This window comes from Aotus nancymaae, unplaced genomic scaffold (genome assembly GCF_030222135.1).
Source record: "Aotus nancymaae isolate 86718 unplaced genomic scaffold, 86718_ANA_hifiasm-v0.15.2.pri h1tg000049l, whole genome shotgun sequence".
Lineage (NCBI taxonomy): Eukaryota > Metazoa > Chordata > Mammalia > Primates > Aotidae > Aotus > Aotus nancymaae.
Genome location: NW_026988463.1, coordinates 3,422,919 through 3,437,045, shown reverse-complemented (window position 1 = coordinate 3,437,045; position 14,127 = coordinate 3,422,919). Strand labels below are relative to the sequence as shown.

General features: G+C 50.7%; 2 protein-coding genes and 1 pseudogene across 3 annotated transcripts in view; 1 reads left to right on the top strand and 2 right to left on the bottom strand.

The window, feature by feature from the left end:
• The window catches only part of CLUAP1 (clusterin associated protein 1), an 86,436-nt gene extending 79,693 nt beyond the window's left edge, over positions 1-6,743 (bottom strand). For both annotated transcript variants that reach the window (XM_064362386.1, XM_012441762.3), the window contains exon 1: positions 6,651-6,743. In XM_064362386.1, coding sequence (XP_064218456.1) covers positions 6,651-6,672 — 22 coding nt within the window. In that variant the 5' untranslated portion in view covers positions 6,673-6,743. The remainder of the gene's footprint in view (positions 1-6,650) is intronic.
• Positions 6,744-8,613: 1,870 nt separating this feature from the next.
• Positions 8,614-10,115, bottom strand: LOC105709723 (large ribosomal subunit protein eL18-like; annotated as a pseudogene).
• Positions 10,114-11,709, top strand: CUNH16orf90 (chromosome unknown C16orf90 homolog). The gene is given in 5 exon segments (XM_064362745.1): positions 10,114-10,159; positions 10,658-10,701; positions 10,704-11,013; positions 11,551-11,639; positions 11,641-11,709. Coding segments are annotated over 5 exon segments (558 nt in total).
• The last annotated feature ends 2,418 nt before the right edge of the window (positions 11,710-14,127 follow it).

Below are 14,127 nucleotides of genomic sequence, written 5' to 3'. Positions count from 1 at the left end.
CCAAAAAGAAGACAAAATTTAAAATACCAAAAATGCTACCTCAAAAACATATATTTAAGTTCAATGGGAGAAGCAGATGTCTATACACAAAACTGGAATTGAGGGATTAGCTGTGAATCTCATTTCTCTTTACTGCTAAAAATAAGAAACACCTGTCTTTATAAAATGTTATGAAGAAAAAGTATTTTAAAATATTAACAGTGGACAGAGAGATCCAAGATGCCTGATCACTAGCAGCTCGGGCTCATAGCTCCCAGTCAAAGCGCAGAGAACAAGAGGACGCCACACTTTCAGACGAATATTTGTTGCTCACGGACCAAGAGATTCCCAGGGGAGGAGCCCCACGGGTCGCCAGGGTGACTCTTGTGGCCAGCGCAGCAGTTTTGCTGGCGCCTTAGCGTGGCAGTTCTTGGTGCAGAGTCCGGAGATTCCCGGACAGAAAAGAACCATCAATCTTAACACCGCTGTTCCGGCCCGCGCAGTGGATTGCTCAGATTTCGGTGCTGGGAATCAACAAGTTGGACGTCCGCTCAGAGACCTAGTTAGAAAGTCGGTAATTACAAAGACAACAGACGGATAAATATATAATGAAGGGAAGAAACCAGCCTAAAAAGGCAGAGAATACTCAAAATCAGAATGCCTCTCCCTCTACAGGGGATCGCAATTCCTCATCAGTAACAGAACAAGGCTTAATGGAGAACGAGTGTGTTCCAATAACAGAAGCAGGTTTCAAAAGGTGGGTGATAAGAAACATCTGTGAATTAAAAGAACTTGTTCTAACCCAATGCAAAGAAACTAAGAACCTCGAAAAAAGGTTTGACAAAATGTTAACGAGAATGGACAATTTAGAGAGGAATATAAGTGAATTGATGGAGCTGAAAAACAACACGAGAACTTCACGAAGTATGCACAAGTTTAAACGGTCGAATTGATCAAGCAGAAGAAAGGATATCAGAAGTCGAGAACCAGCTCAGTGAAATGAAACGAGAAGACAAGATTGGAGAAAAAAGGATGAAAAGGAATGAGCAAAGTCTCCAGGAAATATGGGACTATGTGAAAAGACCTAATTTACGTTTGATAGGTGTACCTGAATGTGATGAAGAGAATGAATCCAAGTTGGAAAATATTCTTCAGGATATCATTCAGGAAAACTTTCCCAACCTAGCAAGGCAGGGTAATATTCAACTCCAGGTAATACAGAGAACATTACAAAGATATTCTTCAAGAAGACCAACCCCAAGGCACATAATCGCCAGATTTATTAGGGTTGAAATGAAGGAGAAAATACTAAGGGCAGCCAGAGAGAAAGGTCAGGTTACCCATAAAGGGAAACCTATCAGACTTACAGCAGATCTCTCAGCAGAAACCCTACAAGCCAGAAAAGAGTGGGGACCAATATTTAACATCCTTAAAGAAAAGAACTTTCAACCCAGAATTTCATATCCAGTCAAACTAAGCTTTATAAGCAAAGGAAAAATTAAATCTTTTGCGAACAAACAAGTACTTAGAGACTTCACCACCACCAGGCCTGCTTTACAAGAGCTTCTGAAAGCAGCACTATACATATAAAAGAACAACCAATATCAGCCTTTCCAAAAATATATCAAAAAGCAAAGAGCATTAGCACAATGAAAAATTTACACTAACTGATGGGCAAAACAGTCAGCTAGCATCAAATGCCAGTATTAAACTTATATATATTCTAATTGGATAAAAAGCCAAAACCCATCGGTATGCTGCATCCAGACCCATCTCACATGCAACGATACACAAAAACTCAAAGAGAAGGAGGAAGATTTACCAACCAAACAGAGAGTAAAAATAAACAAACGAAAAGCAGGAGATGCAATTCTCGCCTCTGATAAAGTAGACTTTAAAGCAACAAAGATCAAAAGAGGCAAAGAAGGACATTACATAATGGCAAAAGGATCAATGTAACAAGAAGAGCTAACGATTCTATAGATCAACCAGACAGAAAATTAACAAGGACATCCAGGACTTGAACTCAGACCCGGAACAAGTAAACTTAATAAACATTTATAGAACTCTCCACTTCAAATACACAAAACATACATTATCACCTCACACCTATTCCAAAAGTGACTACATAATTGGAAGTAAATCACTCCTCAGTAATCGCATAGCATTTCATTGGTTTAAATGAAATATTGGTTGGCTGCTTGTTTGTTCTTTTCTTCCCTTATTCCTTCCTGTCTACATCAAGTATAATTATTGGTATAAAAGAGGTTTTCTTTTTTTTTTTTTTTTTTTTTGAGACGGAGTATCGCTGTTGTTACCCAGGCTGGAGTGCAATGGCGCGATCTCGGCTCACCGCAACCTCCGCTTCCTGGGTTCAGGCAATTCTCCTGCCTCAGCCTCCTGAGTAGCTGGGATTACAGGCACGTGCCACCATGCCCAGCTAATTTTTTGTATTAGTAGAGACGGGGTTTCACCATGTTGACCAGGATGGTCTCGATCTCTTGACCATGTGATCCACCCGCCTCGGCCTCCCAAAGTGCTGGGATTACAGGCTTGAGCCACCGCGCCCGGCCTTTAAAAGAGGTTTTCAATACCCATTACTAAACTGCATTCTAGCCTGGGCAAGAAAGCAATACTCCCATTCTCTCTGTCTTTTTTTTTTTTTTTTTTTTTTTTTTTTGAGGCGGAGTTTTGCTCGTTACCCAGGCTGGAGTGCAATGGCGCGATCACAGTTCACCGCAACCTCCGCCTCCTAGGTTCAGGCAATTCTCCTGCCTCAGCCTCCTGAGTAGCTGGGATTACAGGCACGCGCCACCATGCCCAGCTAATTTTTTGTATTAGTAGAGACGGGGTTTCACCATGTTGACCAGGATGGTCTCGATCTCTTGACCTCGTGATCCACCCGCCTCGGCCTCCCAAAGCACTGGGATTACAGGCTTGAGCCACCGCGCCCGGCCCTCTCTCTGTCTTTCTCTTCCTTTTTCTTTCTGTTCTTCATTCTTTTTTTTCTTTCTTTCTTTCAAAAAAAAAAAAATCAACAGTTGTTTGACTCAAATTCAGCTAATTAAAAATTATTTTAAAATGTTAATAGTGGTTATTTCTGCAGGGAATGGGCAGGATGACATTCATGTCTCTGAGTTGTCTTTGTTTTTAATTTTAGTGAGCATATAGGACCCAAGTAACACAAGTTTTAAAGATCAGTTGCTGGCCATTATGGCGGCTCATGCCTGTAATCCCAGCACTTTGGGAGGCCAAGGTGGGTAGATCACAAGGTCAAGAGATCAAGACCAGCCTGACCAATATGATGAAACCCCGTCTATACTAAAAATACAAAAATTAGCTGGGTGTGGTGGCGGGTGCCTGTAATCCCAGCTACTCAGGAAGCTGAGGCAGGAGAATCACTTGAACCCAGGAGGCAGAGGTTGCAGTGAGCCGAGATCACGCCACTGCACTCCAGCCTGGGCAACAGATCAAGACGCTGACTCAAAAAATAAAAATAATAAGAAAAGATCAGTCGTGTTGCATTTAAACAAATCTTTTTTTTTTTTTTCTTTGAGACAGAGTTTTGTTCTTGTTGTCCCGGCTGGAGTGCAATGGCACCATCTCAGCTCACCACAACCTCTGCCTCCCGGGTTGAAGCGATTCTCCTGCCTTGGCATCCCGAGCAGCTGGGATTACAGGCATGTGCCACCATGCCTGGGTAATTTTGTATTTTTAGTAGGGACGGGGTTTCTCCATGTTGGTCAGGCTGGTCTCAAACTCCTGACCTCAGGTGATTTGCCTGCCGCAGCCTCCCAAAGTGCACCCAAACGAGAAATCTTATAGTGGTTGAACTACAGAACCATATTCAGATTATAAAACAGATTAAGAAATAGTAACACGGCATGGCGTGGTGGCTCACGCCTATAATCCCAGCACTTTGGGAGACTGAGGCGGGTGGATCACCTGAGGTCAGGAGTTTGAGACAACCCTGGCCAACATGGTGAAACCCTGTCTCTACTAAAAACACAAAAGTTAGGTGGGTGTGCTGGTGGGTGCCTGTAATTCTAGTTACTGGGGAGGCTGAGGCAGGAAAATTGCTTGCATCTGAAAGGCAGAGGTTGCAGTGAGCCAAGATCACACCATTGCACTCCAGCCTGGGCAACAGAGCAAGACTCTCTGTCTTTAAAAAAAAAAAAAAAAAAAAGAAAAAAAGAAAGAAAAGAAGGCAGCAGACTTTCCTTCACATAGTCAGGCGTTGCCTAAATACTTCTGACCACTATGTACTAGTCAAGTTCTCTTCATGCTGTGGTGTTATTGTCAAATGGAGACTAATTTGAGTAAGATCCTTACCATACATTGCACAACTTCACAGCATTCATTTAAGGTCAAAATATTCTGAAATTGGCCGGGTGTGGTGGCTCACGCCTGAAATCCCAGCACTTTGGGAGGCCAAGGCGGGCAGATCACAGGGTCAAGAGATCGAGATCATTCTGGCCAACATGGTAAAACCCCATCTCTACTAAAAATACAAAAATTAGCTGGGCGTGGTGGTACACGCCTGTAGTCCCAGCTACTCAGGAGGTTGAGGCAGGAGAATCGCTTGAACCCAGAACACAGAGATTGTAGTGATCCAAGATCATACCACTGGACTCCAGCCTGGCAACAGAGTGAGACATGTCTCAAAAAAAAGAAAAATCTGAAATCTCCCTGTATCTCTTCCCAACAGAACTCCATTCTACGCTCCCTGGCAGGGCGCTGGCCTGTCTGAAAAAACTACGTGGGAGGAGACACTCACCCTGTATGATGTGTGGCCACCAAAAACCTTCAAATCACAGAGGACAGGATTCACACTCCAGGGCTCAGTAGCTACGTGGATAAAAGGTAACGTGTCTTCCTGGATATTTTTACATTGTAGAAAACAACAATTCATAACCAAAAGGAGCAATCTCTCTTTTTTTTTTAATTTTAGAATTGCCAATCTTCTCTGTATCGTTCCAATTTTAGCATACGTGCTGCCGAAGCAAGCAGAGGAATAATCTCTAATGCTGAAATTTCAGGCACCAGTAATTTAGTAAGAAAATTGGCTCTTTAAGAGACTCCTCAGACCACACCACAAATTGGCAATCATCTGCTACTCCTTTTTTCTTTTTTGAGACGGAGTCTCACTCCGTGGCCCAGGCTGGAATGCAGTGGTGCAATCTTGGCTCACAGCAACTTCTGCGACCCCCCGCCCCCCATTTCAGGCAATTCTCCTTAGCTTCCCAAGTAGTTGGGACTACAGATGTGCGTCACCACACCCAACTAATTTTTTTAATTTTAGGCAGACACAGGGTTTCACCATGTTGGCCAGGCTGGTCTCGAACTCCTGATCTTAGGTGATTTGCCTGCCTCGGTCCCCCAAAGTGCTGGGATTACAGGCGTGAGCCACTGTGCCCAGCCGTAGCCAGCACTCTTGGCCTCATTCTTACACTTCCCTATCCTCTTAGCAAAGGAATTCGAGCTCCCTTCTCCTCACCAGCCCTGCAGAAAGATGCAGAGTTCAGGATTTCTGGAGCTCAGGCAAACTGAATTCAAACTCCAGTACCACCTCCTACCGCCAGTGTCACCTGCCCAAGTTACTTGTCCTCTCTGTGCCCATTTCCTCATTTCCAAATACAGGGGGCAGATGATTAAAATGAAGTAATGTTGTTCTTTTTTTTTTTTTTTTTTTTTTTTTTGAGACGGAGTCTCACTCTGTCACCAGGCTGGACAAAAGAAAAGAAAAGAAGGCCGCAGACTTTCCTTCACAGAGTCAGGCACTGCCTAAATACTTCTGACCACTACGTACTAGTCAAGCTCGGTTCTACTATATTTTTAATACAGATACAGGTTTTCTCCACGTTGGTCAGGCTAGGCTAGTCTCGAACTCCTGACCCCAGGTGATCCGCCCGCCCCAGCCTCCCAAAGTGCTGGGATTACAGCCGTGAGCCACAATGCCCAGCTGCTGTTTGTTTTCTTTCTTTCGAGATGGAGTTTCGCTCTTGTTGCCCAGGCTGGAGTGCAATGGCGAGATCTTGGCTCACTGCAACCTTCACCTCCCGGGTTCAAGCGATTCTCCTGCCTCAGCCTCCCGAGTACTTGGAATTACAGGCATGGGCCACCACGCCCGGCTAATTTTGTATTTTTAGTAGAGACGGCGGGGTTTCTCCATGTTGCTCAGGCTGGTCTAGAACTCCCGACCTTAGGTGATTCGCCCGCCTCAGCCTCCCAAAGTGCTGGGATTACAAGCGTGAGCCACCGCGCCCGGCCTGCTGTTCATTTTTCTAAGCGCTAAGCTAACCCAACTCAAAAAACAGTCTCTAAAGTCTCTATGCATTTTCCAATCCGGTAGCGAACAGACGCCTGCAGCTATACAAATAGAAATGAGTAACAATTAAAAATTCAGTTCTTCATCTAAACTGGCCACATTTCAAGCGTTCTGAGCCACACGCGGACAGTGGCATATAAACTTTCCCTCCTTGCTAGAAATGGCCTAAGAACGGCCTGGGGCGCTCTGCGGGGTTGTAGCCGCGTATCAGGGGCGCTCCCAGAGGCGCAGAGGCCCGAAAGGGGGCTCCGGCAGTGCAAGCCTCAGGGGTCGCCCAGACAGGAGGCCAGCAGGAACGCTAAATATTTGGAAGACCCTCAGGTAACAGGGGCGCGGAGCTTACTGCGGAGGTCGCGGAAAGACATGACGCTCAGGTCCCCAGGAGCCACGGGCCGCCAGCTGCTCGGTCCTCAGCGCTTACAGGCCCAGCGCTCGCCGGTCTCTATGGCAACCAATGGAGCCTTGGACGGCGCGCGGTCAGGGCCAAACAAAGCGGGAAGCGAATACGCTGCCGCTTGCGCAGGCGCACAGGGAGAGCAGGCCGGCAGACGCCGCGGGCAGTGGGCGTGGCGATCTCGGCGTGTAGCGGGTTGCTAGCTCCGCTGCTTGTAGGCCTCTCCTTAACTGGCTTTGCAGACGTTTCGCGCTAGCTGACAGGCTCCGAGCACCTACTATATGCTTGACACTGCGCTAGGCGCTTTCCATATGCTTATTTTCCCCTAGTTTGTATAAAGAATGTACTATAGTTGGCCGGGCGCGGTGGCTCACCCCTGTAATCCCAGCACTTCGGAAGCCCGAGGCGGGCGGATCACTTGAGGTCAGGAGTTCGAGAGTACCCTGGCAAACACGGCGAAACTCCGTCTCTACTAAAAAATACAAAAATTAGCCAAGCGTGGTAGCGCACACCTGTAATCTCAGCTACTCGGGAGGCTGAGTAAAGAAAATCACTTGAACCAGGCAGGCGGAGGTTGCAGTGAGCCGAGAACGCGCCACTGCCCTCCAGGGCGACAGAGCGAGATTCCGTCTAAAAAAAAAAAAAAAAAAAAATGCACTATAGTCAAAAAGCCAGCTTTCCCTGGTCCTAGGCAAAGCCCGGTCCCCCTCGGGCTCCGGTAGCCGGGAGGAGGTCAGGCTCACAGCTGGCGCCCAGAAGAAAGCAGAGCCGGAGTCCTGCGCACGCGGCCCGGGCTTCGCGACAGGCCGCAAAGCCGCCCCGAGCCGCACGCATCGTGCGGATCCGGCAACCCCGCCCACACTGCGTGGGGTCGTGAGGAGGCTGCAGACAGGAGCAGCCTTCGCTCGTGAACTGGGGAGATTTCCCCGCCAGGCGCGGCACAGCAGCCGGGTTTTCTTAGGTAGCTTGAGCAGGAACAAGCAAACAGCGTAGTGCACAAAGCGATTGGTTGGCATCAGGTTATTTCAGATGCATTTCCTCATGTGGGTTAAAGCAGAGGGGGCTTCCTTATGCCAGCCTAGGTAAACAGGGCCTCTTTTGTTGGTTGCAGTGAATCTTCTGTATTTTGGCAGACTGGCCTGTCTCTGAGTTCGCTTTGATTACCTGGCACCTCTCACTGGCGATTCCATTCTGGTTGGTCTGGTACGTTGGTGCCTTATGCAGGACCTCACTCCGAAACAATGGCCTCCCATAAATGTTACTTCACTTTTAAGAAACACTGTTAAGAAAAACACTATTGGAGGGGGAGGGAGGTAAATAAATAAATAATAAAATTTTAAAAAAACGCTATTAAGAAAAACAAAAGGTGCGCTACAGTCTAGAAGAAAATATTCACAAAACGCCTATCTGATAAAGAGACCTCCATCCAGAATATATAAAGAACTCTAAACACTCAGTAATGAGAAACAATCTAATTAGAGAATGGAGAAGATGTTTTAAAAGATACTTCACCAAAGTAGATATATGGGCTGGGGACGGTGGTTCACGCCTGTAATCCCAGCTCTTTGGTAAGCCGAGGCCAGCAGATCACGAGCTCAGGAGTTTGAGACCAGCCTGGCCAACACAGTGAAACGCTGTCTCTACTAAAAATACAAAAATTAGCTGTGCGTGGTGGTAAGTGCCTGCCATCCCAGCTACTCTGGAAGCTGAGGCAGAAGAATCACTTGAACTCCTGCCTCAGCGGAGGTTGTGGTGAGCCGAGATTGCACCATTGCACTCCAGCCTGGTGACAAGAGCAAAACTCCGTCTCAAAGAAAAAAAAAATTACGTCCCCTGTGACTAGAAAAAACTGAATGTTTAATTTTTTGTCAGCATCCAACATTTTTTTTTAATAAGAGGGTAGGATCCAGAGTTAGTTTTTGTAGCCTCCGCTGGCCCATCGGCCTCTGGCGCTCTGAAACTTCTGGCCCTTGGAGCAGATGTCGGGTTTGGTGTGGCTGTGCAGGGTTCCTGGGGCCTTGCTGAAATGCCGGCACACCTGTCAGCCCTTTCAAGGACTAGAGAGCAGGACGGTGCCACAACCCTTGGGGCAGTCCAGGGCCAGCTGGTGGAAAGTGAGGATCTTGCCCCCCGCCCTGAGGATGCAGCTGTGGGCCCAGCTGGGCACGCACGGTGCACACACCTTCAGTTTGGGCACCTCCTGAACCTACATGTCATCCATTATGGTCCCCACAACCACAGCTGTTTTGTTTTCCCTGCCAGGAAACTTCATCTTCTGGATCATCCGGGAAAGGACAGAGGTGGCCAGTTGGTGCGACTCACAGCCTGGTTGCATGTGGAGTTGGTTCTTCTGGCCAAAAACCCGTACGGCTTAAGCAACAGCCTCAGGTAGATATCCTGGCTCTTGGGCTCCTTGCGCCAAACCTTTCAGTCCTTGTGGCAGATGTCAGCTCCCACGATGGCGCCTCCTGCTCCGCCAGGTCTGGAAAGATGAATGTTTAACTTAATTGTTTTCCAGAGTTGTTGCACTATTTTACATTCCCACTAGCAGCATACGGTGTTCCAGTTCCTCCACATCCTTACACTTGATGTCGTCCATACGATAGGTGGTAACTGATTAACCAGAGAATGAGCAGTTAGAAAAGTCAAGTGACTCACTCAGTCACCCAGAACAACCTTTTCAGCATTTTTTTTTTGAGACGGCGTCTCGCTCTATCACCCACGCTGTTGTGCAGTGGTGCGATCTCAGCTCACTGCAACTTCCACCTTCCAGGTTCAAGCAATTCTCCTGCCTCAGCCTCCTGAGTAGCTGGGATTACAAGCCCCAGCCTCCTGAGTAGCTGGGATTACAAGCCCCTGCCACCATACCCAGCTAATTTTTGTATTTTTCATAGGAACAGGGTTTCACCATGTTGGCCCAGCTGGTCTCGAACTCCTCTCCTCAAGTGATCTGTCTGCCTCATCCTCCCAAAGCGCTAAGATTATAAGCATGAGCCACTGCAGCAGCCCCTTTTCAGCATTTTTAAAGCACTGACCTAGGTCTCCCCAGGTCTGTACTCCTGAACCCTCATTTCACATCCCAGATGAGGAAGCTGGCCCCAAGAGATCACCTCAGAGAAGGACTCTCCTGTTAGCCAGAGCTGAGTGTGTTTTATGTGGGCTGACCCCAGCCAGAGGGACCACGGACTTCCCCTGGGGTCCTGGCCTCTTCCCATGCCTTCCTTCCACACTGCCCTTGCCTTGGGCCCTGTCCTCACCCAAACTAGGAGTCCAGGGAGGCTGGGAGTTTTCCCTGTGATGTCATAAGAACCAGTTGCCGGGGGAGACCTGCAGATATACCCTCTAGGCGGGGAAGAGCAGGGCCCTGCTGCACCCAAGTCCTGGCCACTCCTCCCCACCACACTGGCCCGTCATGGAAGCCTTGGTCTGTGCATTTTCTGAGCTGCGCATAAGAGAAGGTGCCAGGCTGCAGGGAGGAGTGCCAGGAGGAGAGATGCATTTCTGTTCCTATCTGGGCCGAAAGCCACAGGGGTGGCCTCAGGGACATGTATGCTTGGGAGACGGGAATGGCCACTGGGCCAGGCCATGAGCCCCTGGGCTGGTCACTTCCTCTCAACCTCACTGTGCAATTTCTCTACAGGGACCAGAATATCTTTCTAGGGTAGTGGGCAGAACAGGGTGGTAGAAAGAGGCTGAAGTCCTGAAAGGACTCTCAGTCCGAAGGCCCCAGGCTTCCCAGCCCTTCCTATTGGTTGGAGTGGGAGAAGGAGTCATGTCTTGGGCATGGGTAGGGGGAGGCAGTGGACTGAGCCTACCTAACAGCCAGGTAAGCTGAGGCCAGGCTGGTTGGGGATGCAGCCCATCATGTGAGCTGCTCTCAGAGGCACGTAACCGCACTCTCCCCTCATGGCTGCTGTGGGGGGCTGGCCACCACCCTCCGGCTCCCTCCTCTGCAGATGCAGTGAGCAAGGCTCAAGGACGCCCTGGCCACCCTGACGCAACCCACCCAACATACACGAGGGGGGCCTGGGGTCCCAGCAGTCACAGTGCCCCAGTGCCTAGGGAAGCAAGCCCAAGAACTTCCGGCTGCACCACCTCCAGGGCCTGGCTCTTTGCCTGCAGGGCCACCCGCTGCCCGCCGGCCAGTGTGAGAGTCACTGGCTGGGCCGGCTTATGGCTGGGGGCTGCCTGCCACAGCCTGAAGGCACAGCCTGGACCCTGGACCTGCCACAGGGCACTCTGGGCCCAGGTAGCAGCCACTGCTCAGCCCTTCTGGAAGCACAATTGCCCAGGGACAGCCTGGGAAACACTGGTGAGCTCTGTCAAGGCAGGACTGGGCGTGGGGGAAGACCCCAGGGAACAGTTGGGCTGGGGACTCAGATGGGCCCCTTTCCACCAACAAGCCTCCACAGTGGTGCCATGTCCCGGGAGGCCAAGATCTTGATGAATCTGTCCCCATCCCTGCATCACCCCACAGCTGGGCGGGGCCTGGAGAATCCACAAGGGACAAGGGGTGCAAGAAAGAGGGAGGCTCTCTGGGAGGGAAGGCAGGGTGACTGTCGCAGCTCCGCACTTGGTGAGGAGCCTTGGAAGCTATCTCCTTTGCTGGGCCTCAGTTTTCCCACTTTAAAATGTGGGTTCAGGTTAGATGAAGGTCCCTCCAGCTTGAACTATTCTCTTCCCTCTACCTCCTCCCTCCCCTGGGGGTTCTGTTAAGGAGGAAGCATTGCCCCCTTCCCTTCTGTTTTCAAGGATATTGGGTTCTCGGGGCCCCAGGGTGGGCTGCTAGCCTCCCAGCCAGCCTCTCCTTGGGTCCCTCTAGTGGCTCCTTTCTCTCCTCTTTCCCCAGCTTCAAGTTCCAGCATGGACCCAGCCAAGGGTGCCCTCCCCCAGCCTGGTCCTTCTGAGGGCTTGGGGCTCAGGCACAAGAGGTCCTGGGGGGGCCTCAGAAGAGGCCTTGTGTCCCTTGTGCAAGAGAACCCATTCTGGGGCCCTGGAGAGGCCATAGGAATCCCAAGTACCAGGACTGGGGACAGGAGGGGAAGGACAGCTGAGGAGGCAGCCCCAGCAGGAGGGGCTAGCCCCCGGCAGTGGCCCTGCCACACGAGGTGGCCCAGGCATCGGCCTAGCAGCCAGGCCTGGGCCTTGGCAAAATGTGATGGGGAGAGGAAGGAGGAGGTCCTGAGGGAGGGAGAGGAGCAATAGAAGCATGGCCATGCCCTTGCAGTCCGCTCAGACTCCATTCAGCCACTTGTACCTTGGAGGCCATGCTGAGTGGAGAATCAGGCCCCCATGAGAGGCCTGGGAGACCACAGGTCTGATCTCAATAAAAGCCAAGGCCTGCACATTCTTGTCTATCATCTGCCTATCTGTCATAAGGCCAGTTTGGTCAGAAAAACAGTACTGTCTCTCTCCAGAGGTGGGTCTGTGGTGCTCCCACCCTTAGTTGCTGGGGGCATGAGAGGCATGAGCTGGGGTGAGGGCCTGTGTGCAGCACCAAGTAAGTAGTGTGGGAGGGCTTCCTGGATGAGGCACTGCTGCGCTTGGCTCTACAGGGTGGGTAGGGGCTCAACAGCCTACATTCTGAGTCACTGTGCCCGGCTAATTTTCTAATGTTTTAAGAGGTCGGGGGTCCTGCTACGTTGCCCAGGCTGGTCTTGAACTCCTGAACTCAAGTGATCCTCCCGCCTTGGGAGGAGCCTAAATGCAGGCCGTGGATTTGTGGGTGGAAGACACAGTGGATGAAGGAAAGCAGGGCCGGGTCAGGGAGGGCACCAGGGAGGAGAGCGGCCGAGGCAGGGATGTGGACCTGGGCCCTACCCTCTCCCCACCAGGTGATGTCACTGTTCCACCGGACCCCAGCTCCCAGGTCCCTCTGAGCAGGATGAGCACAGCCCTTCTCCTCCCAGCCAGACCAGATTCTGGGCACCCAGGCGTGGGCTTCCCCTGTGCTGGGGTGTCTCCCCTCAGCTCTGTTGATGTTTAGGACTGGATCATTCTTTGGGACGGAGGCTGTCCTGTGCATGTAAGATGTTAAGAAGCATCTCTGGCCACCACCCACTTGGTACAGTAGCACCCTCTTCCAAGCTGTGACAGCAAGTGTCTCCAGAGATTGCCTGGTGTCCCTGGGGAGTACTGTTACTGTGGGTGAGAAGCCTGATACAGTCAGGCTGTGTGTCCCCACCCAAATCTCATCTCGAATTGTAATCCCCACGTGTTGAGGGAGGGACCTTATGGGAGGTGATTGGATCACGGGGGCAGTTTCTGCCTTGCTGCTCTCGTGATAGTGAGTTCTCATAAGATCTGATGGTTTAAAAGTGTTTGGCGGCCAGGCGTGGTGGCTCATGCCTGTAATCTCAGTACTTTGGGAGGCCGAGGTGGGTGGATCACTTGAGGCCAGGAATTCAAGACCAGCCTGGCCAATGTGGCAAACCCCTGTCTCTACTAAAAATATAAAAATTAGCCGGGTGTGGTGATGCATCTCTGTAATCCTAGCTACTTGGGAGTCTGAGGCATGAGAATCAGTTCAACTGAGGAGGTGGAGGTTGCAGTGAGAAGGGATGACACCACTGCACTCCAGCCTGGGCAACAGAGTGAGACCCCATTTCAAAAAAAAAAAAAAAGTGTGTGGCAGTTCCACCCCACCTCCCCACCACCGCCTCTCTCTCTTTCTCCTGCCGCCTTGTGAAGAAGGCGCCTGCTTCCCCTTTGCCTTCCCCAGCAGCGGTCCTGCCGGGCCTCATTCAGCAGAGCCTGAGGAGCTGGAGCCCCACATGGGCAAGTTACTACTTGGTCACATGATCCACCCAGGGCCTCCAAGAGCCACCCTCTTAACCCCAAGCTGACTCATCAGCAAAGGTGAAACTGTCCTTGCCGGAGTAACCGAGGCTGTACCTCCCCATGATTGTAAGTTTCCTAAGGCCTCTCAGCCATGTGGAAGTGTGAGTCAATTAAACCTCTTTTGTTTATAAATTACCCAGTCTCAGGTAGCAGTGTCAAAACGGACTAATACACTTGCTGTATACCGCCAGGCCTCCATCCTGTGGGAAGACGACGAGACCACCTGGGCTTGCCTCAGTGACCTTCCCATCTGGCGACTCCAGCCTGTGCCACCCCTACCTTGGGCTCCTGCCAGGTCACATGGGACGTGCCCAGGACAGCCGGGCTCCTTCCCTTCCCCTGTACCCTGGGTCCACCCTGGACAGTTCTTGTGTTCCTGGGACAGCAGATCCTGGAGATTTCAGTCCTTGGGCAGTTTTTGGGTTGTTCTGAGCATGTGGGCATGGCCCGGGGTGGTGGATACTCAAGGCTGTAGCAGTTCCCAGGAGGGGGGAAGCTCTGAGATGCTGCTCCCAAGAGCAGCTGTGACAGGACAGGTGTGGGAGGGACGAGGCTGGCCTGAGGTCCACTGATGAGTCACACGGGG